The following is a 25,489-nucleotide window of genomic DNA, read 5'->3' as shown; positions in this document are numbered from 1 at the left end:
GGTACCTGACACTGTTTGTAGTCGGTTCTCCGGGGGCCTTGGTTCAATTGTCCCAGGGGGCCTGGGTTCAATCCCTGGTCAGGGAACCAGATCCCACATGCTGCAACTAAGAGTTCACATGCCGCAACTAAGACCCGGCACAAACAAATATTTTGTGTGTGTGTGTCTTTTTCCTGATGGCCAGTGCCTCATCCACTGGCCTCTCAGCTCCTTGAGGTCAGGGTGCCTCTTCTCGCAGTGCTTGGCACATGGCTGTGCTCAGCAACTATTTGTCAAGTGATTAAGTGAACAAAGCCTAAGCTAGGGTGTGAGCTGGAGCAAGCGGAGTGCTGAATGTGGAGGTGGCGGGGTGGGGACGGGGTTGGGGGTCTACCTCCCACCTCACTTCCCAGCAGTGCAGGACCAGAAAGCAAGAAATTCAGTTCTCCAGCAGAGCGACTTCAGTGCTGCTTCCTCCTCGGCTGGAGAGGGGAGACTCTGCCCTGCCTGGGGCTGCTCCCTTACCTTATGTGGTGTCAGAGGGTCTGGTGACACCTGCCTGTCCTGCCTGGTAGCTGGCTTGGTCCCTGTTGCCTGCTTTGCCTGCAGGGTGTGGATGCCCTGTTGTTCAGATTGAGACCCAGAGGGGAAAGGCTTGGGCCCCTCCCCAGCACCACACTCTAGTCAGCCTGTCTCTACTGCGTGCCTCTTGGCCGCTCTGCAGTTTCTCTGTTGAGCCATATGCTGCTGCTGCTAAGTCACTTCAGTCGTGTCCGACTCTGTGCGACCCCATAGACGGCAGCCCACCAGGCTCCCCCGTCCCTGGGATTCTCCAGGCAAGAATACTGGAGTGGCTTGCCATTTCCTTCTCCAATGCGTGAAAGTGAAAAGTGAAAGGGAAGCCGGTTGAGCCATATGGGGCCTGATAATTGCCATGGGCAGAAGCTGTGTGATGCTTTCCTCTAGTATTTAAACATCCAGCTCAACAGAGGTCTGCAAGGCACTGGGTTCTCTACCTGCATTTTCTCCCTCCCTCGAGCAATGCCACTTCTCACAGCTGTTTGCCTTTGGGCTGAGTTGTGTTCCCTGGGCTTGAGGTAGTCATTTCCAGTGTAGAGGGGAGGGCATTGCCTGGGGCGGTGGCTTTCTGAGAAGGTCACTGTTTGCATGGGGAACCATACAACCTGAGAGCCTGTGTCTTTGAACAAAGCTAAATGCCCCGAGGAGCCTGTGGGCAGTATCCTTTCAGTCACCCCCCCATACTCTCGTGTGGAAAGTAGGTGTGGATATCTGGGCTGGTGGGAAGACTAGGGCCGAAATGAGCCTTCCTGGGAGGAAGGTTGAATTGCTTCACTGGGGCCGCTGTCGCAAAGTGCCGCAGGCTGGGGGCTTCAGCAGCAGGTTTAGTTTCTCCCAGCCCAAAGGCCAGAAGTCTGCAGGGTCGCTGTCTTCTGAGCCTTTCTCCTTGGGCTCTAGTCGGCCGTCTTCTCCTTATATGTTTACATGATCTTTCCTCCGTCCGTGTCTGCTTCCTAATCTCCTCTTATAAGACACCAGTCATGTTGGATTAGAAAAGGAAATGGCAACCCACTCTAGTATTCTTGCCCGGGAAATCCCGTGGACAGGAACCTGGTGGGTTACAGTCCATAGGCTCGCAAAGAGTGACTGAACAACGACAGCATGTTGGATCGGGGTCCTCCCTAAGGGCTTCCTTTTAACGTAGTCATTTCACTAAAGGGTCTCTCTCCAATACAGTCCCATTCGGAGTTCCTGGGGATTAGGGCTTCAGTATAGGAATTTGCGGAGAAGGTAATGGCACCCCACTCCAGTACTCTTGCTTGGAAAATCCCATGGACGGAGGAGCCGGGTGGCTGCAGTCCATTGGGTCGCGAGAGTCGGACACAACTGAGCGACTTCACTTTCACTTTTCACTCTCACGCATTGGAGAAGGAAATGGCAACCCACTCCAGTGTTCTTGCCTGGAGAATTCCAGGGACGGGGAGCCTGGTGGGCTGCCGTCTATGGGGTCACACAGAGTCGGACACGACTGAAGCGATGTAGCAGATAGGAATCTGTGGGGGACACTGTTCAGCCCATAGCAAGGGTCTTGGCACATCAGTGGGAGTGACATGTTTGGGCCATCTGTAAGAGAGGGGCTAACTGAAGGCAGAGAGGCGTTTCCATCTTTAACTGGGGAAGATGGTGCACTTTGCTCCATTTCCCGGGAGCTGCTAACTCGGCCTGAGCTGCAGAAGTGGAAGAGTTACTAGTTTGCCTCCAGGATGGAATCTGGCCTCCCATGAGGACCGGAGCACTTGGCATGTTCTCCTGGTTTCAGCCACTATAAATAACCCCTCCTTCCTGCCGCGTTAATAGGAGGAGACGAGGGTGTGGGGTCCCGGCTGTGCGCTCATCCCATCCATGCTGTTTGAATTTCCTGCCTTCCCCAGCTCTCCTTGCTTCCAGTGGGGAGACCCTGGGGGCGGGCCGAGCAGGACTTCAGTCCTGGAAGCCAGCTGCTCCATCTCGGCTGCACTCCGCCTGCCAAACTCTCGGGCAGCTGTTAAAGTGGGGTCAGCCTGGCATTTCTGTGCTCTTCAGGGGGCTCCCACCATGGGGCCTGAGCGGACTTTGGGGAAATGCTTTTGGTCTAATATGCCGTGGTGTGTGGGCTGGTGGGAGAGCTGCAGGGAAACAGTGAGGGCAGCCCCTCCTTTGTCCTGTGTGAGTGACTTGTGTAGATAGAGATTGTTACTAGGGGCGTGTGCCTTCCTTGGGTACCTGTTGATCTGCAGTCCCGAGTGTCTCCCTGGGCGGCTTTTTCTTTGTCACTGTAAACATACAAGACCTCATTCTTGTTCACAATGAGCTGAGTCCAGCCAAGCATCCATCTTTTCCTTCTGAATTCACTTCCATCTATTTTTTTTAATGGTAACAAAAGACTATCACAGTGCTGTTAGCTGAATAATGACCCCCAAAGATGTCTGCATCCTGATCCCTGGAACTGTGAATGCAGTTTAAAAGGCACTTTATGGATGTGATTAAGTCAAGGATCCTGAAATATCCTGGAGTGTCCTGGTGGCCTGGCTTTTAAGAGCTGAGAAGCAAAAGAAAATAGACTCTCAAGTTGTATCTCTTGAGGTGTTCAGTTTATTAAATGAACAGTGGAAACTATGTCAAAACGATATGTAAGGAGGAGCTTATTGCCTGAATTTTTACAATGAAGGATACTGTTTGTGTTAAACTCTCCCTGTCACCCCAGCACACACAGGGCCTCACCTTGTTGACTCACAGCCTCTTCACAGTGGAAGGACCAGATCTTTACTCTCTTTTTCATCCTTCCTCCTTGCTTACCTATAGTGCTGACCAGGGTTCAAAGTCTTGGGCAACTCTGCCATCCAGGCCCCCAAGTCCCCTCATGTGACCAGGACGGGGTATTTGGGGTCTATTAGTAGTTTGGGATGACCTCGGGGACACCTGCTCTTGCAGTAGGGCATCATGCTTCCTGGAGTTGCTTGCTGGGCAGTGCAGGGATGATGATGTGGGATCTGGTGAGAAGACAGCCCAGCTTGGAGAGTAGCAGGCTCTGGGCATCTTGTCCTTCCTGGACTCTGCCTGCCAGGGGGAGGCTGCACTCATGAGCTCCCGGGCTGCACAGCTGCAATATGTAATCCTGCAGACGCCGTGCAGTGTGTCTACTGGGAGAAGACCTGGGCAAGGGTACTGGGCTGGCTGATCTGGGTGGACAGGGAGGGGCACCCTCGAATGTCAGCTTGGAGCAGAACCGTGGCTGGTGAGAGTCAGCCCTGAGACCAAAGGACAAGAATTCAACCTGGGCCTGGTTTCCTGGAGCGTATTTCGGGTTGCTGGGCGAGTCTGGTACCCCTCTCTGCTCCTGGGCTCATTGGCTCTTTTTTCCTGCACTTCAGCTGTTAGACCGTGGATCATGGTCCTAAGAGGCTTGGAGTGAGAAACCAAGGCACCTCTGTCATTCCAGCTCCCTGGTACTGGTTTAACACTCACCTGACCAGTACTGATAATCTGCCTTGGATGTAGCTGAAAGAGCGGAGACAGGGACTGGGGCCACAGGGCCGCCTCCTCAGGGAGGTGATGAAACGGATTGAAGCAGGCCTTGGGGAGGCAGGTAGGAAAGGCAGATTTGATGTAAGCTGGATATTTTTTAAGAGCTTCCCCAAATTTAAATCTTTATGTGAAAGCTCCTGAATTTTAGATATCAGCAACTAACTGAAAACAGAGAAAAGCATCTAGGCCAGGTGATCAGTGACATCCCACTTGCAGGGGATCGTCTCACAGGTTGCGGACATGGGGGCCACAGAGACCCACTGCATGCCCCAAGGAGGGCTCCTTCGTGAAGGCAGCGTGAGCATAGAAGGGGTGGAGGTGGCCGGCCTCTCTGGCCTGCGCATCACTCTGGCTCCTTGAGGGAAGAGGCTGTGTGTGCGCACCCCGGGGAGTGGCGGTAGCCCTTCCTCATTCTCTTCCTCCCTGTTTTCGCTGCAGAGGTCTGTGGAGCCCTCAACGTCACCGTGTCCCCGGGGCCCGTGGTTGACTACCTGGAGGGGGAAAATGCCACTCTTCTCTGCCACGTCTCCCAGAAGAGGCGAAAGGACAGCTTGCTGGCTGTGCGCTGGTTCTTCGCGCGACCAGACTCCCAGGAAGCCCTGATGGTTAAGATGACCAAGCTCCGGATAGTGCAGTACTACGGGAATTTCAGCCGCAGCGCCTACCGGCAGAGGCTGCGCCTCCTTGAGGAGCGGCGTGGGGCACTCTACACGCTCTCTGTCTTGACCCTCCAGCCAACAGATCAAGGGCATTATGTCTGCAAAGTCCAGGAAATCAGCAAGCACAGGAACAAGTGGACAGCGTGGTCCAACGGTTCCTCAGGGACAGAAATGAGAGGTAAGAATACGTCTTCTCTCTGGGCAGAGGGGAAGGGGGCAAGTCCCAGGGTCTCCCTCCAGCTGGCCAAACAGTGGCCTCCAGGACAGTCCTACTGAGCTAGAATACATCTTTCTGGACTCTAAGGGCCACGGTTGTGAGAGCCAGGCCGTGAGAATGAGGATAGGTCTTTATGTGCATGCTGGGACTGACTTGTGCTATAGACGTAAGTCAGGACAGAAGGTGTCTGGCCCCATGCCAGCCAACCTGCCCTGGGCAGACTTGTTTTGTACCTGAAAGATGGGACTGGCTGCGTGCTTCATTTGCCTCTAGCTCAGGTCTGCACTGCCTTGACTGCTTTGCCTGGGGATGGGAGTGCCAGATGCCTTTGAGAGGAGGCACACATTGGGAGTGCCTTGCTGTGAATTGCCAGGCCTCAGAGCAGGGCAGCCTGGTGGCTCTGATCCATCGCCCAGAGGAACTGATCCAAGCCTCAGGGAGCAGCTCACTCAGAAATTCATCCAAAAGTGGGTAAGGGACCAGAGGTGGCCCTCCCTTTCTGGAAACAGATAAGAGGCATGGGCCGTGTTCTGGAACATCTTAGCTATCAAATGCTATATTTAAGGGTTATCCTTTTTTTTTTTTGGTGGAGTTCCCATGTGTGGCTTGTAGGATCTGAGATCCCTGACCAAGGATTGAACCTGGACCCAGGCAGTGAAAGCATCGAGTCCTTACCACTGGATCACCAGGGAGTTTCCCAGTGGTTATCATTTTTTACCACTGATGTTCCATTCAAGAAGCCACCTATAGCAGTTTTAATAAGACTTGTTATTGTGTGCTAAAATTACATCTTTGATTGCTTTGCTCATGAATTTGGCCTGGTAGAAAAATCAAGAGAACCACAAAATAAACCTGATGATAAATCTAATTTTATTTTATACGTGTCATTTAAATTAAAGGCAATAGTGATGCCGTTAAAGGGACAGAACTCAGCTGTGAACAGGCATTTTTAACATCCTGTTTGTCATCCAATGGCTTCCCTGGTGACTCAGTGGTGAAGAATCTGCCTGCCAAGCAGGAGACACAGGAGATGCAGGTTCGATCCCTGGGTTGGGAAGATTCCCTGAAGGAGGAAATGGCAACCCACTCCAGTATTCTTGCCTGAGAAATCCCACGGAGAGAGGAGCCTGGTGGCCTACAGTCCATGGGTCACAAGAGTCAGAACACACTGAGCGACTGAGCACGCATATGTCAAAGTAAATAATTCACACGGATAGTCCAACTTCATCTGTCTTTGGAGTTTGCTTGTCTTCATGTTCTTAAGCACGGAATGATTATTATCTGAAATGTTGTGCACTTTTTCTCTTTAAGCAAATTAATTCAAGACAACAAATGACTATTAATATAAATATGTATTTTGGCACAGAAAATAGAAAAATCAGATGACCACAGGCTGAGGAGAGAATCCACTCTGGATATCACTTGGCTCTGAAACATATGATCTTAAGGTATACCCTTTTTAACTCTTATGTCCCGGTGTATTCTGGAGCCCTGTAGTAAATCTCTGGGCAGTAACGACTCCCTGCCGATTAGAATAGATAAAAAGGTTCGTCGCATCCACGTAAGTGCTGTCGACACATCCATTATTCAGGTGTGTCCCCGTCAGTGAGTGAAGCTGGGTTCCTTCTAGAACATTTACTTGGTTACATGTTACCACAACTTAAGGTGGTTTGCGCAACTACACTGAAACTAGTCTCTTTCCCCCACTGCTTGGTACTTTGATCTGCTCTTGTGAGTGTGGGAGGAAGGGGTGGAGTTACAAGGGGGTGTCCAGGGAATTGTGCATAAACTGCAACTGGCCACATTCCTGCCGTGTCCCTAAGGTGGTGTCTCCTGACACAGTCCAGCTCCTTAGCCGTGTGCTTGCAGAGTGCTTTCCCAGCGTCATGCAGAACGAGAAATCTGAACAAAAATTTAAAAACAGACCAAATAACCAATCTACCCCAACAACTGCAATTTTATTTGCTTTATTTTGCCCTGTGTGTGTTTTTGAGTTTCTCCAAAATTGGAGTAAGTCCTTGAGCATGTGTGTTGAGGTGACTAAAAAAATAAGTAGCAAATTATTGGGAAAAAATTCTATGTTAATAAATGAGTTTGTCCTGGGTTTTTTCCTGAGGACATCTCTGAAAGGGTGTGGCTAAAAAATATAGGCTGTATTAATTTGGGGCAAAACATAAGTTGTCATTTTATGTTTTAACTGAACAAATTATTAAACTATGATGGAGAATTAGGGATTTTGAAGAATGGGAAAGATTTAAATTGGGGTTTGTGTGAAAACCACATGTATATGAGACCGTGGAGGGGGCGCACTCGTGATTCTAGGAGACGATAGTTATCATCTTCCAAAGAAGATGGGAAGCAATGAAGAACGAACATGTGTGACCCTCTAGGTTACTGGAGTCATGCTTGTCTTACTTTAGAGAATCTGCCATATCCCACGAGCTTGTCAGTGTCAGCTGACTGCACGGAGGCAGGAGGAAAGGCGAGGATGCCTTGCAGCTCTTCAGTGGCTTGTGCCACGTGACCGTCTCAGTGAGCCAGAAGCCCTGCCTGCAGAGACCCTGGATCCAAGAGCCCTAAGTGACATGTGGTGTTGGAACCCTCTGGAGAGGTTTCCAGGAGGGTGGGTGTTAGGTTTGATTTCATTTAATTGCTTCATCAATGATTTGAAAAGGGGGCACATGTCACCGTAATGAACTTTACATAAAACACAAAACCGGGAAATGTTCTTGACATCAACAAGGAATAAAACATAGCAAATGGGAATCCAGAGAGGTGAGTAATATAAGCAGGATATAACAGAATGAGATTCAGTTTGGAAAATGGCAGAGTGATGTACATCTAGGGGAAACGGCTCGCAGGCAATGGTGGAGAGTCAATAGGAGGCTCTCCGTGCAGCGACTTCGGTGGTGTCAGTGGCAAATTAGATGCTCATCTGTAGGGTGACAGGGGGCTTCCCTGGTGGCTCAGTAGGTAAAGAATCTGCCTCTAATGCAGGAGACCTGGGTTTGATCCCTAGGTTGGGAAGATTCCCTGGAGAAGGAAATAGCTTCCCACTCCAGCATTCTTGCCTGGAAAGTCCCATGGACAGAGGAGGCTGATGGGCTACAGCCCTTGGGATCACAAGAGTTGGATACAACTTAGCGACTGAACCACCACTGCAGGGTGATATGGCAGAGCGGACAGCCATGCTATCTCCATCCGTGTACAAACTGGCCTGGTGTCCCTAAGAGGGAAGCTGGCTGTGTTATGTGTACTCTGCTGGGGAGACACTAGTGTTCACTGCGCAGTCTATTTGGGGAGCCCCATTTGCAGAAAGACAGATTCGATCTAGAGAAGAGTAGCAAACGTGATATCGGAGCGAGAGGCAGCCTCCAGAGTATGATCGGTTTAGCTGAGGAAGCTTTGCTGGGCTCAGTGAATTGCATATGGACTAGAGTGCTTGGTGGATTCGTTTATTCCTCACTCAGCGGGGATTTATTTCATGGAGCACCTGCTCTGTACCTCGCTGTGCTGGAAACTTGGGGACACAGGGTGGATCTGTCTATAGGGTGGCAGATACAGAAGCAGATATGATGTCATAGTGTCGGGTGCAATGATGCAGGTGTGCACGGAGCATGGTGTGAATGCATAGGCGGCTCCTGAGGATGAGGAGCAGGCAGTGCTTGAGCTGCCATTGGCTGTTTATGTGGGGCAGCAGATGAGATGAGGCGGCATCTTGGTGGGTAGGGTGTCCCACAGCACTGAATCAGGACTGCTGGAGTCTGAACTGGGAGGGGAGGTGGCAGTGGGTGTAGGGGAAGCAGGCTGGGCTGATGGCGGAGGGGACAATACTGAATGGCAAAGCATTTCCACTTGATTCTGTAAGCTAGTGTTCTCAGCCTTACCTAATGATCAGTATCACCAAAGCCAGATTCTGAAGTATCTACCCTAGAGATTCTAGTCTGTTCAGCCTGGGTTGGAATTTGAATGTTTAACATCTAGTCTAGGTGATTTTCGGGGTTTCTTAGGTGGTGCTAGTGATAAAGAACCCACCTGTCAATGCAGGAGATGTAAGATTCAGGTTTGATCCTTGGGTCAAGAAGATCCCCTGCAGGAGGGCATGACATGGAGAATTCCATGGAGGGCTGCAGTCCATAGAGTCGCAAAGAGTAGGACACAAATGAATTGACTTAGCATACTAGGTGATTTTATCATCAGGCGTTTGTGGAGAGTCTTTTCTTTAGTCCTTGGCAAGTCCATGAAGCATATAGAGTCTTTTGACAGACCCCTCTGGGAGGACCAGGCTACAGAGTGAAGAGGCAGTCTTTTGTGGCTGCATGGGCCTTGTGAAAGTGTTAGTTGGTCAGTCATGTCCGACTCTTTTAGACCCTATGTATTGTAGCCTGCCAGGCTCCTCTGTCCATGGAATTCTCCAGGCAAAATACTGGAATGGGTTGCCGTCCCCTTATCCAGGGAATCTTCCCAACCCAGGGATTGAACCCTGATCTCCTGCATTGTAGGCAGATTCGTTACCATCCGAGCCACCAGGGAAGCCCATTGCACAGGCTTTAAATGATGCCAAATTCGATAGTAGGAATGGAGAGACATTAAAGGTCAAATAAGGAGACTTTAATAACTGGATTCGGCAAGGGAGAAAACTCTGGGGTGATACCCAGGAGAGTAACTCAGCGTGTCCAGGGTGACAAAGGGAGCGTAAGAGATGGAGCTCGTCCACAGGGAAACTGAGAGTGAGCTGGGCGGAGGCACCCACTGATGGCCAGTAAGTATGCAGAAACGTGCATCTGAAGGGCCCGTCCGATCTGGCTTGTGAGAACTGAATCTGAATTAGGCAGGTGAAATCACCAGAGGGTGAGTTACTTTCTGAGGGGCAGGGGCCAAGGCGAGGAGCCTTGGGAAACACTAGTATTGGGGGCAGCAGATGGAGCTAGCTTGGCTTGGTGTCTGGGATGGGCTCCTCTGGGCCAACCTCATGGCTGTCTGGAAAGGGCAAAGTCTTTTCAGTAAGAGAGCAACAGCGGAGGGTAAGGACACAGCAGCTTCTTCCTCGGTCCCAGACGGTCCCACAGACTGGGGAATTCAGAGATGCTCCAGGCAGGAGGGAGGTGCATTGGCTTGATCCTGGCTGCCAGGTAAGCCCTGTGTCCTCTTTATTGGGAAAATGAGGAAGGGAGACAGAGTGACTGATAGCCGTGGGTGGATCGAAGGGGTGGTCCCTCCCTATGGGGTCACTGCAGGGCCCCAGCTGCCCCCAGGATGGATATGAGATGGGAGAGGTGAGTGGGGGGTCTTCACTGCCAGGGTGAGGTGAAGGGCGTCTCTCCAGCCCAGACCACAGGGACCCCTCTTGTGGCATTTGAAGTGCCCCTCCACCCCACATCTTGCTCTACCCCACTTTCCAATCTGCACTTTGATTTGCCATCTTAACAGCTCTGTTCCCTCTGCTTTGGTTCCAATAAATATTTTGATGGTGGGGGGAAAAAACAAAGGATCTCTAGGAAACAGCTTCTGGCTCATTCATCATGAGCAGGTCAGATGCAGGGGTGGATCTCATTGCAGGTGAGACAGGAGGAAGTGAACTACACAGTCCTGCCCTGGCCAACACCAAGAATGTGGGGAGGTCCAGTCTGGAGTGCCGCGTGCCCAGCACGGAACAGGCAGAGCGAGGCTGGAGTTGATGGAGCAGGGAAGTCAGGATGGGAACAGAGGGAGCATGGGCAGTGATTTGGGGTAATTTCCAACCGGGAGATGAAGCTGTTCAGCAGGGTCTCTTAAGGGGAGCCTTATTGATGGTTGGGAGGGTCAGGATTTTCTGAGTTGGAGGCTTCATAGATTGATGAATGCAAAGTTTTCCAAATGCTCTTGGTTCCTTTAGGCCAAAAGAAATAAATAATAAGTTTGCTTTTTAAGTAGTTGGGTCCAACAGCCTTAAAAAGGATTTCTGTTCTAAACACAGCATGATGTATCCCTAGGCACGGAGACGAGCTGTTCTCTTTGGGGAAGATTCCAAGATCACTTACAAATCGAGGTGAAGATTTGCTATTTTAGGGGGCACCATCTGTCGTCTAGGTGCAAAACAAAGCATTTTAACCACTTGTAACCAGTGTTTTCACAAATCGTGGTGCTTTCTGACGTTCACGTTACACTGTCCCTGTAGACACAGGTGTTACAGCATCTCACCCGGCGTGTGTCCTGTGCGCTCAGCACTGCCTGGTACTTGCAGCGCCCCAGGCGTGCGGTTTATAGAGGAAGCTGCCTGTCTTCCTTAAGCCTTTCTGCACACCCTTCGCCCTGCCTGCCCCGCGTCGCCTCATCCAGGTTCGTCTGGTGGCTTTGTGCCTGCTTTCTCTGATCGCCCCTTGGCCTCCCTTTGCTGCCGCTGCTCCCCAAGCTTTGGCGGTGTCTCTGCCTCTGTGCCTTTGCCATCCTGTCTGATGCCCCAGCGGCCTCCCACATCTGTCCTCCTTTCTGCACTGATCAGCCTGGTCTCTCTCAGGACACGCAGACCCTGGATAGTTGTAATCACGAGGACAGCCCTGAGGGGGTAGACCCGCTCCTAAGCCTGGATTTTCTTCAGGAGAGTTTCCAAGATGAAGCCTGAAGATCCCTGGGGTTCCTGGTCAACGACAGGCTCTGGCAGAGTCCTGGGTGCCACATGTCCCTAACAGTTATTGACACGGGCCAGTTAGGGGCTCTGCATGAGGGTGCCACATGGGCCCTTTCCCCCAGGGAGTGTGGGCCTCAGGGTTCTCAAGAGTGAGGCTGTCATTCATTTAGGCTTCTGTTTTCAGGAGCAGAGCAGCTTCCATTCCCGGTTCTCCAGGCTCTGTACAAAATTATCATCAATGGCTTTTCAGCCAGGTTCTGCCACCCAGAGATTCAGAAGCAGTCTGATATTCTAAGCAGAATTCAATCTCCTTCTTTTCAGACGGAGATGTTTTCATTAACAGTGAAAATGCTAATAATGCAAGCAATTTGTAAGGGCTGTCTCCTGCAATTTAAACAGTATTTCAACCCCAAATAACATATTTTAACAAATCATATTGTTATTTGACTTCAGATTATATAAGTGAGCTTTAAATGTTACAAGTGGACAAAGAAAATGGAAAACTGTGTTTACCCTAAACGTGTTTAGGGGAAAAGATGAAATTATAATTTCTTAGCTATTTAACCCTGAAATATTAGAGAGAATTTAATAATTGGATCTGAAAGTACCACCACAGGGAACTGATATTTCAAGTTTCAGTGGAAGAAATTAAATAATTCCTTTTTCCCCAGAGACACGGAGCAGATAATTAGGAATGAGATTAACTAAACATTTAGTGCTACTGCTTAATTAGGCAAGCTCACATCATGATGTTTAAAGTGTCAACAGGTCCAGATACTCAAAGGGAACAAATTGACAACCAGAGTGTAATTTAAACACAACTTCAAACAATCCTTCATTGTGTCTATCTTCATTCTAACTGCCGTGGTCTTGGAAGAATTTAAGAGATTGGAACAAACTCAGGAGCACGTATGAAGCCCCAGTTTATGAGCCTGTCATCCCTGTGCTTTGCCCAAAGAGAGGTACGTGTGGGGAGGTTTGATCCCCACTGTCCTGGGACCCAACCTCACAATCTGGAGAAGTATGTCGATATGGGTATATATTGGATAGACTTTACTGACATAGCTGATAGAAAGTCTGAAAAGGCCATAGAGGAGGCTGACACTTGCATGAGAGTACGGAAAAGACAAGGTCACATACTCGGGGGAACGGGAGAGGTTCATGTGGAGGATGTGGCATTCCGCTGGGGCCGCAGGGTGAGCAGGGCTCTTCGACTGCGGGCCACGCCCGTCAGGAGAGGAAACAGCCAGAGCAAAGGCGTGGATGGGGGAGAAGAGGGATTTGCAAATAACTGAATGGAGCTGGACGCACGTTTGTGGTTGGTGAGGGCTGAGGCGGATGGTGATAAGAGGAAAGGCTGCCGCGGTGGCCCTGGTCAGGGACCTTGCCTCCAGGTACCCTGTGAAGTTCTTAGACAAACCCACGTGCCTGACACGTGCTGGTATAACGAGCTTTTTAGTGAAGGACTGAATGAGTGATCCAGATCACTCATAGTTTTGAATAACGTGCCATTTTAATTAATAGTAACAAGTAGTGGAAGGTGGTAGCAAGAAGATAAGATATAGGGACGTCCTGCTGGTCCAGTGGTTGAGAATCTGCCTGCCAGTTCAGGGGACATAGGTTCAGTCCCTCCTCCGGGAAGATCCACATGCCAAGGGAGGGGGAACCTAAGCCCGTGGGCCACAACTGCTGAGTCCAGGTGCCTGGAGCCTGCGCCCCACAAGAGAAGCCACTGCGATGAGAAGCCAGAGTAGCCGCCACTTGCCACCACCAGAGAAAGCCCCACGCAGCAACAGAGATCCATCGCAGCCAAAAATAGATAATTCTTTCTTAGAAAAAGAGGGTAATATATAGATCTATCCCAGGGTCGTGTCTGGAGAGGGCTTGGTAAAACTTACCAAGCCTTAAGTCTTAATATTTTCTAAATACAGATGGCCTTTGTATTCTGTAGCTGATTCCATCTCAGAATGCATAGCTCTTATCCCACTGCCTTGTCACAATGGGAAGTCTATTTAATATGAGTTTTTGTTTGCTCTTTTGCTGTATTTTCTAGAATTTGTCTTAGAGTGAACGCAAAGGAACGAGTGGCCTAAAATAGACAAAGCTGGAGCTCTTCTTTTCTCATCAGCTGCTCCATCAGAGCAGGTCACCCGGAGGTCCTATGCACATGCATGGCTTTGTCCAAGCCCCAAGAGAGGCCACTTTCAGCCTGAGGCTTGGAGGGTCAAGGGAGAAAGGAAGCAATCGGCAAACTTCAGAGAGCAGAAACAGAGGCGGTCTCTGTGTCTCTCTGGGTTTTAGTTGCCTTTCTTGAGAACACCGAGTCAGTTATAAATAGTGAGGACACAGCTACATTTAGTTTTTTCCTTGGGAAACCATCTCATCGTTGAATAAGAAAGGTCAGCGAAATGACTATAATAATTTTTGAATTTGAGCCACGGTATTGACTCCTCTTTTTTTTTATTTAAGAATCTTGTGCATATTTCATATCACTAGAGCTCATAACTCAACCTATGCTCTTCAGTTTAATCCAGGGAAAACAAGAGTAACAGCAAAACCTAAAGAATAAACATATCACACAAGTGTTGTTTGCAAAGAACTCCAAAAGAGCCCCTTAATAACATATCTCTGTGCGCAGAAATACAAGGCGAAGAATACCGCTTTCTCTGGTCCTTGCAGATTTTCTCTCCTATTACTCTATGCAGAATGTTGCCTGCTTAAGGTCTGCAGGCTTCCCGCCTCCATTCTAGAAGAAACTAAGAACTCTCTGGCCAAAAAGTGATTGTGATACCCAGAGAAATCAGCTCCAAAGGCCTGGTGAGCTGGCGCAATCCCCCTGCTTCTGATGCAGATCTTCCATGGGAAGCAAGGTGCTGGGTAGGCCTGGGCTCCCTGCCCTGGACTCTCTTCTCAGCCTTCTACGATGTAAGTTGGTCCCAGGACCAAGCTTTCTCTGGGATACCTTGACCCACCAATACAGCATCATAGTCATCGCATTCGTTCATTCATTCAAAGGAACTGTGACTTGTTATGGACTAGGAAGGATTCTGGGACGTGAAAACAGATGCAGCTCCAGCCTGCATGGAACTTCCCTTCAGCTGGAGGAGGGGGATAATGAACTGGACCAATGAGCAAAGTGTAATGATGCATTCTAAGGCAATGCATTCAGCAGGAATAGAGGGTATGAAATATTAGGTAATCACTGGAGGAAGGCCTCTCTGACTCAAATTCTCTCCAGCTTCCAAGTTTGAGTCTGCCTTTTGGGGAGACACATCATCCTTTATAGATGGTCTGCTCTTTTGAAAATAACTTCCTTGAAAGCTGTGCTCTTCACCGTATATTTCCCTGCACTGAGACGTGTTATTAAAGGGCTCTTCTGGAGTCCTTTGTAAACAACACTTGTGTGATAGTCTTATTCTTCAGGTCATGCTGTTACTTTTGTTGTCCCTGGATTAAATTGAGGCGCATTGGTTGAGTTTTGAATTCTGGACCCTAACCTGGACTAGACGGGAGATTGAGGCCTAGGGTCTGGCTCCTCATGACCTGAATCCCCTCTCCCATGTCTCATGGGACTCACCTCTTTCTATCCGAGGAGTGTGTGAGGCAGGGCTTCTCCATGCGGCTTCCTGGGACCTCGAGCCTCAGAATTTCCACAACTTTGTGCTCCCTAATCATACAGATTCCCAGGCCTTCCCTCAAATTACTTGAACCAGAAGTTCAGGGGTCATGCCTGGGAATCCTCAAGAGGCCACAAGAGGCCTAATTATTTCCCCTGTACACTAACATTTTAAAAACCTTGATCTTCGGGCGCTCAGTGAGTGGTAGAAACAGGAAGGTACAGGCATGTCTCACAAATTTGGGGCCAGTCCTTCCTGCATCTGGGCTGCTGCTCCCCGGCCCCCTCATTCCCCTGTCTGTACCCAGGCCCTCCCCACACTTCTCTCTACCAGCTCCTGCCTCCCAGAAGGTGTTCTGTGTCAGAAATGTGCTCCTCACTTTCGATGTAGCCCCTGGTTGTAATTTAAGCTCCTTTAATCATAGGATTCTTTGTGAAAGGAATTGGAGGCACAGGTAAGCAGGAGGGAAAGACTACTGGGAGAAAGGAGGCTTTCCCAGGGCCTCTAACAATCCTGAGTCCGCCATTCCATGAATGACGGGCTTGGGGGTGGGGTGGGGGGATGGGTCAGTCCTTCAAAGCAGGCTCAGATAAAGGTGTCTGTATCATCGGTGAACGGGAGACTAGGAAGGGAACAGGAAGTCCCTCAGTTGAAGGGCTTTGTCACAGCATCTTGATGTGAACTCAGGGGGACACAGCCTGCCACAGCCTGTGAAATCCGCCCTCCCCAAGGGAGTCTGCAGGATGTTCTGTCCGAGTCAGAAATCAAGGGTCTCAGGTCTCACACCTCTCTGCGTGGTGGTTGCCCCACAGGTCCCAGCAAAGGATACTTGACTAAGATTCTTTCTCTCCAATCTGCTTCCTCCAGACACGAGGCTGAAAGGATCGTCCTGTCTTGGTGCCTCTGGGCTGTGTTCTTCCAGACAGTTTGATCCCGCGGCCACTTTCAACCAGAGGGCCGGGATGTGGTGGCTCCCACAGCCCACCCCTCTTAAATTTCATCTGCTTCTGCTGTCTTGGGGAGGAGCCCAGAATGGCCTGTCACTGCTATCAGGCCACCGCCTCACCAGAAGGGCAGCCCACCAAGGGCTGGGGTCCCCAGAAAGTTACAGAGCCATCAAGAGGTCAGCTGATGACTTAGCTTTTGAGTGCTCTTTGCTTTCCCTTTATCCTGTGGCCCAGACCCATTGATAAATGGGCACAGGAGTCAGAGCTCAAAATGCCCACTATGTTGCTGATAAAGCTGTATTGAGAAGAGTAGCTTGGTGCTGAGGCCAAACTGGGCTTCCTTTTGCTTCCCTGATCAGTTTTACCGCCCTCTTTCCAGGCCCCATACCCTGTGGGAGGAGGCGGTCCTTGTACAGCCCTCCCTCACAAGACTTTGGGATGCAGGAAGGGTGGCAGAGCCAAGGCTCCCTGGGAGGCAGGGCTGGCACCATTCCTACCATCTAGAGTAGTGTACCTTCTCCTGGAGGGCACGCTGCCCAGCCCCGCATTAGCTCTTGGCTGAGAGGCTGGGCTCCAAGCACGGGGCAAGACAAAGGCCACCTCAAGCAGGGCATTGGCCTGAATCTCTGGACTCAGACATGTGTGGCTGGACAATGTATCACATTCACTTTGAGATAGCACAGGATTAGCAGCTGAAATAAGATAGCTAATGCCGAACCTTGGGAAAATTTCAAAAGCTCTGGCAGAATTGATGTAAAAATTTTCTTTTTTGTAAGAACAGATAAGATTATGACCAATGTTGCTGATCTTCATATGCCAAACAAGGTTGCTGTACTTTCCCATAAAATAGCCGCACTGGAGAGAAATGAAGAACCTCCACAAACTCCTTGCTTAGAGTCCCTTAGTTCTGAATCCCAGCTTGCTGGTTCTTTCAATACCCATCTCTGCAAGTCCTCTGGGGAGACCTTATTTATTACCTTTAATCTCAAATAAGGCAAAGGGACTGCAGACATTAAGCCACAAGGAACTCTTTCTTATGGACCGTTTGGACATCTGAAGAGTCACACTCTGAGGCACAGGGCTGACAGGGAAGGACCATGCTATAATTAGGTGTGGGGATTAGAGCAGGGAATAAAAGAGACCAAGTTGCTGTCTTCTGGAGCTAAGGAGCTAAGCTCTTATGGAGCTGTCTTATGGATAAAAATGGCTCATTAGGTCTCAGGCACTGTTCTGAGTACTTTCCATATATTAACCCTTCTGGCTTCACACTCATTCTGAACTTATTATCATCCCTGTATAACAAATGGGGAGGTAAGTGGCTTGCCCACGGTCACATAACTAGCAAATGGCAACTTGGTATTTCACCCAGCGTGCATCAGTGCACCCCACACTTCAAAGTGCATATGATTCACTCGAGAAATTTGGGTTTAAAAGCGGATTCTGATCCAGTAGATCTGGGTTGGAGCCCCTGCAATCCTGTAGTTCTGACAAGTTCTCAGGTAACATTGATGCTGGTGGTCCGTGGACCACACTTAGAGTAGTAAGGCTCTGGACCATGACGGGCATCACTGATCTCCTGAAATCTCAGGTCCTCAGAGGTCCATTTATTTTCCTTTTGGTATTGTCTTTATTAAGACTCTGTGGTTATACTAGCCTAGGCTCAACTCGTTGAAGATGAAAACTCATTCAAGCTAATTCAGGAGAGAGGTGGGAATGGTTTAAGGATACAGAACTGATGGAATGCAAGGTTAGAAAACACATCAGCCTCTTGGTACCCAGGATGCCACCAGGATCAAGTTCTTTATCCTCGACCTTCCTTCTGCAGGTTCTGCCCTTGCTCCAGTTGCTTTCCTGTTTTCCGAAACGGCTGCCCACCCCAGAGTCCATAGACTTTTCAACCCCAGGACCTACAACCACCATATTTACTCTGTTTAAATTCTTGAAGGGGGAGTCTGATCAGTTGCTCTGACAGTGAGTAGATTATACAGGCTGTGGGTGGGGCAAATTAAGCAGGAAGGATGTTAGGCAAATTGTCTGACATATCTAATAACGCACGAAAGACCAAATGTCCACTAAGGGTTCATTCCTGGATGTCCAAATTGCTTTCTTTCAGGGGCCATCAGAAAGAAGTAGGTCAGTTATTTACTGGACGCTGACCAGCTGCCAGGCAGGGTGCCCCAGATGGTGATGTGGAGGTATCACCTTTTTGGTTTTGAGGAATTTAGGATCTACAGGGAGGGGAGTTGTTCCCCACAGGACAAAACCTTCCTTCTGAGAACAATTAGAAAAGCTGAAAAAGTAGTCTGCATTTCAGTTTTCTTAATTTATTAGGATTTTTTCCTAAATTTATTTTTATTTATATTTCATAGATATATTTGCGTGACATAATTATGCAGTTACATATGTGCCTATGTATTTCAGCTCTCCTAATTGTTCTCTGAAGGACAGATAGATTGACTGCAGAGAAGAGCAATGATGGAGCCTAATTGTCAGAGTCATTTATAAGAAATTCAACCGTTCTTATGCAGTGCTTGACTGCAAGGAGATCCAACTAGTCCATCCTAAAGGAAATCAGTCCTGAATATTCATTGGAAGGGCTGATGCTGAAGCTGAAGCTCCAGTACTTTGGCCACCTGATGCAAAGAACTGATTCATTGGGAAAGACCCTGATGCTGGGAAAGACTGAAGGCAGGAGGAGAAGGGGATGACAGAGATGAGATGGTTGGTTGGCATCACCGACTTGATGGACATGAGTTTGAGTGAGCTCCGGGAGTTGGTGATGGACAGGGTGGCCTGGCGTGCTGCAGTCCATGGGGTCACAAAGAGTCAGACACGACTGAGCAGCTGAACGGAAATGTGCAGTGCTTATTTAGAAAAATTCTGCAGAAAGTGACAATCAGGTTGTTTATGAGGCAAACAGCTTTTGGCAGTTCTAACTGTGAGATGAAAATTGGAAGGTCTATGATAATTACTTGAGGCTTTCTATTGGGGATCCTTGAAGTAAGGGCAAACAGAAATAGAGCATATCCTATAAAAACTGAAACCCAGCTTCCGAGCAGCTCATACTCTCAATGGATCAGCTGAGCGTCCTCCTACTCTGATTTCCGATGAGGATAATAAAATTCCATCTAGAGTCGCCATGACCTTCCTGTACAATGTCTGGCATTCAAGCTAAAAAATTATCAGGCACATCAAAGGACAAGATCAAAATAAAAAACAGATAATAGGGAACACTCTCACATTGCTGGTGGGAATGTAAACTAACACAGCCACTATGGAAGACGGTATGGAGATTCCTTAAAGAGCTAGGAATAAAACCACCATATGACCCAGCAATCCCACTCCTAGGCGTATACCCTGAGGAAACCAAAATTGAAAAAGACACATGTACCCTGATGCTCACTGCAGCACTGTTTACAATAGCTAGACCATGGAAGCAACCTAGATGTCCATCAACAGATGAATGGATAAAGAAGCTCTGGTACACATATACAATGAAATACTACTCAGGCATAAAGAGGAACACATTTAAATCAGTTCTAATGAGGTGGATGAACCTATTATAGAGCCTATTATACAGAGTAATAGTAAGCCAGAGAAATAATAAATATTGTGTACTGACACATATATTTGAAATCTAAAAAGATGGCTCTGATTAACTTATTTTCAGGGCAGCAATGGAGAAATAGACATAGAGAGCAGACCTATGGACATGGGAGAGGGGAGGAGGGAGAGGGGGAGATGTATGGAGAGAGTAACCTGGAAATTTACAATACCATATGTGAAATAGATAGCCAATGGGAATTTGCTGTATGGCTCAGGGAACCCAAACAGGGGCTCTGTGATAGGCTGAAGGGTGGGGTGGGGCGGGAGATGGGAGGGAGGTTCGAGAGGGAGGGGACATGAGTGTACCTATGGCTGATTCTTGTTGATATATGACAGAAAACAACAAAATTCTGTAAAGCAATTATCCTTCAATTAAAAACTTAAAAAATAAATATAAATAAATAACAATTTAAACAATCTTAAAGAAAAACAGACAATGGAAATAAGCTTACGGGTGATGCAGATGTGAAGGCTATCAGGCATGTATGTAAAATAATATGATTAATATGGTTGAAAAGTTAGATGACATGCTGGAGAAATTCATCAGAGAGTGTAGGCTTTATAAAAAAAAAGAATTGAATGATCTATAACTGAAAAAAATACCATAAATGAAATGTTAAGCTTAGTAGATGGGTTTAAGAGCAGCTTAGAGACAGGTGAAGAGAAGATTAGTGATCTGTGTGGTAGGTCAATAGGAAATACCCATCCAAGACCTGGAGAAAAATAAGGATGGAAAATTCAGATTTGGAACCCATGGCAATAATAATATACAAGTTTAATGGAGGGGCAATAAACAGAGTTAAAATTTTAAACCATCCTTGCCATGTCCCTTTCCTCTATTAATTAAATTTTTATTCCAACCACCTTTGTCTTTTTATTTGGGCCCTAGATTCTCTTCTCTAGAACTCTTCAATGCAGTAAACGATGACCACATGTAACTATTTCATGTGAATTAATTAAACTGAAATACAGTTACAAATTCAGCTCCTCGTCTCATGCAGACAAGTCACGTCTCACTCGCTCAACAGACGTGCAGCGGCCGCTGCGCGTGCTGTGCAGGCACTGAGCACTTCCCTCTCCTCAGAAAGTTCCATTGGACAGCGCTCTCATCCCCTGACACTTACATTTTTCCATTTGGTCAATTTTTAGATTACCCGTGTACATGGAAGCTTTCCATGGTTCTAGACTCTTCAGTATTACATTCAAGGTTTGAAAAAGTAGGGAAAGTGTTAGTTGCTCAGTCATGTCCAGCTCTTTGCAACCACATGGACTGTAGCCTGCCAGGATCCTCTGTCCATGGAATTCTCCAGGCAAGAATACTGGAGTGGGTAGCCTTTCCCTTCTCCAGGGGATCTTCTCAACACTGGGATCAAACCCAGGTCTCCTGCATTGCAGGCAGATTCTTTACTGTCTGAGCCACCAGGAAAGTCCTATAACTCAGTTGTGTTTCCTGATGATTGAAAGCAGGCACAGTGAATTCAGTGCTTAACCACTGACTGAAAGCCAACAAAATAATCTCAGAATCAGATGCATGCTACTGGGTGACTGGCTTACACGGAGGATGGTGCTCAGAGCACCGACCCCGAGTCATCAGAAGACCTCGGGCTTCCCTAGAGGTACTCAGCAAGTGCACTACATTTTGGAAAGATGTAGTAAGTATTAATATATGGGGTGTGTAGGACTTCTACCGAACTGAGTACCAAAAACTTAATTCCCTTCTCTGGTCTCTTACTTATTACATGTAAGTCATTGCACCTTCCCCTGGCATGTGAGTTGTGACAATTAAATGTGGTTTTTGCAAATGTGAAAATTACTTTATAAATGTAAGTGCCATGTATCCCATATGATATAATCTTTTGGACTGAGATGGGCCAGGTTCATAAACTACTTCACTTCATGCTATGCAATTTCGGGTTTTTGTTTTGTTGTTGTCTTACAGTGATTTCCCTCAAATCTTCTGAAGATTCATCCGTTGAGAAAAAGAAGGAGACATGGGCATTTTTTGAAGGTAATTCTTACTTATTTCTTTATTATAAGACGCAACCTCATTTTTAAATAATAGGAAATGAATAGAATAAGAAGAAAGGACCCCGACTTCTTAGTTTTTTCCTAATATCAAATGGTTTTCTTGCTTTAAACATAGTCAGGAGTAGGATGGGAATGCCTGGAGGTATCAGTCCACAGATTTGAAAGAACAGAGTTGAAAGGTCCAATCTGCATAATTTGGTGGTGTTTGTTTTTCTTCACAATTCCTACTCCTAAGTGATATTAAGGAGAGACCTGTAAGCAATATAAAAAGGCAAATTACATCTACTGTGACTAATTTTATCTCAGGTTTCTTAAGAGTTTGGGATTCTGGAAACATTTGTAAACCTTGCTGCTGCTGCTGCTAAGTCGCTTCAGTCGTGTCCGACTTTGTGCAACCCCATAGACGGAAGCCCACCAAGCTCCCCCGTCCCTGGGATTCTCCAGGCAAGAACACTGGAGTGGGTTGCCATTTCCTTCTCCAATGCATGAAAGTGAAAAGTGAAAGTGAAGTCACTCAGTCGTGTCCGACTCTTAGCCCCATGGACTGCAGCCCACCAGGCTCCTCTGTCCATGGGATTTTCCAGGCAAGAGTACTGGAGTGGGGTGCCATTGCCTTCTCCTTAAGCCAGTGATTTTCAACCCATGTTAGAGTCACCTGGGAACTTTAAAAACACTGTTGCCTGAACCGCATCTCTAGAGATTCTGATTAAGTTGGAACTTGTTAGAAGTTCTTTACGAGATGCCAGCCTGCAGCCATGGCCCCAGCCTGCAGCCATGGCCCTAGGTGTTTCCCCAAACGGGTTCCAGACCAGCAGCATCAGTGTCACATCAGCATCAGCACAGCCGGGAGGCTGTTACAGTGCACTGCGCTCTGTGCCGCCGTGCTTACGGACTCAGAGTCTCTGGGGGTGTTACCCCCAGAAACCTAGGTTTTAATAAGACCTCTGGGTGATCTGATGTATACTCAGACTGGAGCTTTAGAGCAGTCATTCTCAACAGGAGGTAATTTTGTCCCTCTAGGGGACGTTTTCCAATGTCTGGGTAGTTTTGCTTGCCACAAGAACATTTTGGTGCTACTGGCATCTATTGGGTCTTACAATGCACAGGTCAGCCCTGACAGCAAAGAATTATCTGGCCCCAAAATTCAAGAGTGCCAAGGTTGAGAAAGTATATGGCCTTAGAGTATGGACAACTCACAGAAATTATTGTAAAGTGGTGGAAGATTTCAACCATAAGCAATGAAAGAATGTACTTCGTGAGTTCTCAGGCAGAACCTTTGATCAGTTAAAAAAAAACACAACAGATTAATGTTAAGATGTGATCAGGAAATTGTGAAGGATTACATCTTGTGAAGGCATTGCATTTTTTGATGATGTATGGACCTTGGGAAAAGGATCTGAGACCTGTGTCCCCTGGGGGTTCAGCATCACCCTTTGTTAATTCAGTGGATATGAGAACATGCTCATGGCAGACTGCACTTGGATTCAAACCTACCTCTTCTGATAGCTAGTTAATAACAGTGACTTGAGGAACTGTCTCCCTAAGAAAAACGTAACCATAATTATGAACCTGGTTTGCAAGGCATAAAGTGTCACTCAGGTAGGCCATTAGGATTGTTTCATTTTGAAGTCATTGCATTTCTCAGGTTACACTTTACTGTAACAGTGATTCTTTGTATTCCCTGCCTTTTCTTCTGCACATTTTGTAGATGGCTTTTTCTGTATTTAATGATCTTCTCCAAGTAAAATAATCCACAGTTCCCTCCTTTAGCCTTTCATTCAGTGAATGCCTATTTGTTAGCAAAGAGATGTGTGACTTTCATCCTCACAGAGTGAAGCATTAGAAAAAGCACTTGGTGTGCCCATATTCTGAGGCTGCCCTATAACCCAGGCACTGGAAGGGGGCACGTCTGGAGATACCCTGGGGGCTCTCTAAGACAGATCACTGGCAGATATGACAGCAGGAACCCTGTTTATCTTCAGGTGCATAAGGATATCCTGGGGGGTTGTTAGTAACCCAGACTCTGGGTTGCCCTCCACTCCTGCCCCTGCCAAGAATCTGATTATACATTTAGGAAGAGATCAAAGAATTTGCACTTCATCAGGGCTTGAGGTGTTTCTGGTGCAAGTGATCCGAAAACTGTTTGAAAATACTATGGCCCCAAACCCAGGACTTTATATATTTGGAAAGACTGGAGCATTTAAAAGTCTGCACACACACACCTTGCTGCACAATCCCAATCTCTAAAACATTTTGTACAATTAATGATTACTTTTTAGTTCATGTGTAGCTACAGAATATCAGGGTTACTCTCAGTTTAACTCTACACAAAATCTATAGCCCATGGTCTTCTCCACACAGAGAATTCGGTTTCTACAGAAAAGCAGGACTGGAATTCTCAGTGTATATCCTGCCTCAGAGCAGCTGTGTCCAAAGTGCTCTTTCCCTGTGATTTCGGCAGCAGCAGCAGCATCTGTGGCTTTTGCTTTTTTAACCCAGCCACAGTGTTGACGAGGTCAGGGGTACAGCTGAAACTCGCTGGCGTCTGATCCCAGGCCTTTGCCCTTTCGTTCCTGGATGGGAGCGCAGCGGCAGCGCTTGAGGACGGATATCTGTCCTCCTGGGACTCAGCTCGGCCTGGCTGCATGCCCGCACCACAAAAAAAGCATTGTCAGGCCTCTTGGTGAGATGCTGGAGTAAGTTAAAATCCCTCCGGGCTATAGCTCAGGTATTTCTCCCCAAGCAAGATATTATTACTGGCTGGATAAAAACAGGAGTAGAAGTACCTGGTTTTTTCCACAGAACTGCAAAATAGGGATTTGTAGTTGCCCTGGAAATATAGAGGGTGGACATCAATTTTCTGGATTCAGTGGCCCCGGGCGGGGGGGGTAGTTGAGCTCCTTCCCTGTGCTGAGGAATGCTGGGGTCACCGGGTTTCAAAGCAGCGCTCAATACTCCAGCCAGGCTCATGGTTGCCCAGCAACAGGTGCGCAGGCTGCCTTTCATGGGGACTGCTCTGCCTGGCCTGGCCTGGTGTGGCCTGGCTCTCTGAACGGATGGGAGCTGGCATGCAGACACAGCGCACCACATCTTGCCTCCCTGCGGCATGCACATCACTCTAGCCTGCCGGCCCCGCCATCTGCTTCAGGGAGGCCTGGGCTGGGGGCGGTGGGGAGACAACTTTCTGCATGGCGGCTTGCAGTTGGATCTAACAAAGACGTTGGTGTCTTTGGAAGTCCAGCTGCAGACGATGAAACTGCAAGTGATTTCGGAGAACAAGGAAGATTTTTAGAACTATTTTGAGCGTTCAGGTGTTTGTGGTATTTGAAAAGCTAAGCCCGGATTTGGTTAAGTGTAGGTTCAACCTGAAGCTGAAGGTGAGGATTCAGCCTCCGGACAAGCATTGTTTGGCCTGGCCCGAGTTTTACAACCTCTGAGCGAACATTTATAATGAGAGAGGCGTTTATATAAAAGGTAAAGGAAAAGGTGAAAGATCAGGCAACTGCGGGCCAGTATCCAGCCTGAGAACCGCATCTGGAGCCATACTGTGTCACCCGAGGAACACTTTGGCTCTAGCTTGCTGGCAAAAACCATCCTGGAGTCTTAGTCATTTGTGCTGGCGTTTCCGATGGCTCAGGGTTTAACCTTTGTTTTCCCTTTGTTTTCCGAGAAAGATAGGGGAGGTGGTTTTAGTGTTCTGAGTAGTTCCAGCAGGGAGATCGCCTTTCTGCAGCAAAGGGATGCTT

At 48.0% G+C, this 25,489-nt stretch overlaps 1 protein-coding gene across 5 annotated transcripts in view; it reads left to right on the top strand.

The window, feature by feature from the left end:
* Positions 1–25,489, top strand: part of VSTM4 (V-set and transmembrane domain containing 4) — an 89,622-nt gene that overhangs the window by 3,979 nt on the left and 60,154 nt on the right. For 4 of the 5 annotated variants that reach the window (XM_024986842.2, XM_024986844.2, XM_059882717.1 and 1 more), the window contains exons 2-3: positions 4,501–4,899; positions 21,655–21,723. In XM_024986842.2, the coding sequence (XP_024842610.1) occupies positions 4,501–4,899; positions 21,655–21,723 (468 nt within the window). Of the gene's footprint in view, positions 1–4,500; positions 4,900–5,837; positions 7,048–21,654; positions 21,724–25,489 lie in introns of those variants that run through there. The other variant, XM_059882718.1, reaches the window with a different exon arrangement.

Source organism: Bos taurus, chromosome 28, assembly GCF_002263795.3.
Source record: "Bos taurus isolate L1 Dominette 01449 registration number 42190680 breed Hereford chromosome 28, ARS-UCD2.0, whole genome shotgun sequence".
NCBI classification, from domain to species: Eukaryota; Metazoa; Chordata; class Mammalia; order Artiodactyla; family Bovidae; genus Bos; species Bos taurus.
The sequence above is the reverse complement of the archived record's forward strand: the minus strand, read 5'-3'. Positions and strand labels throughout refer to the sequence as shown.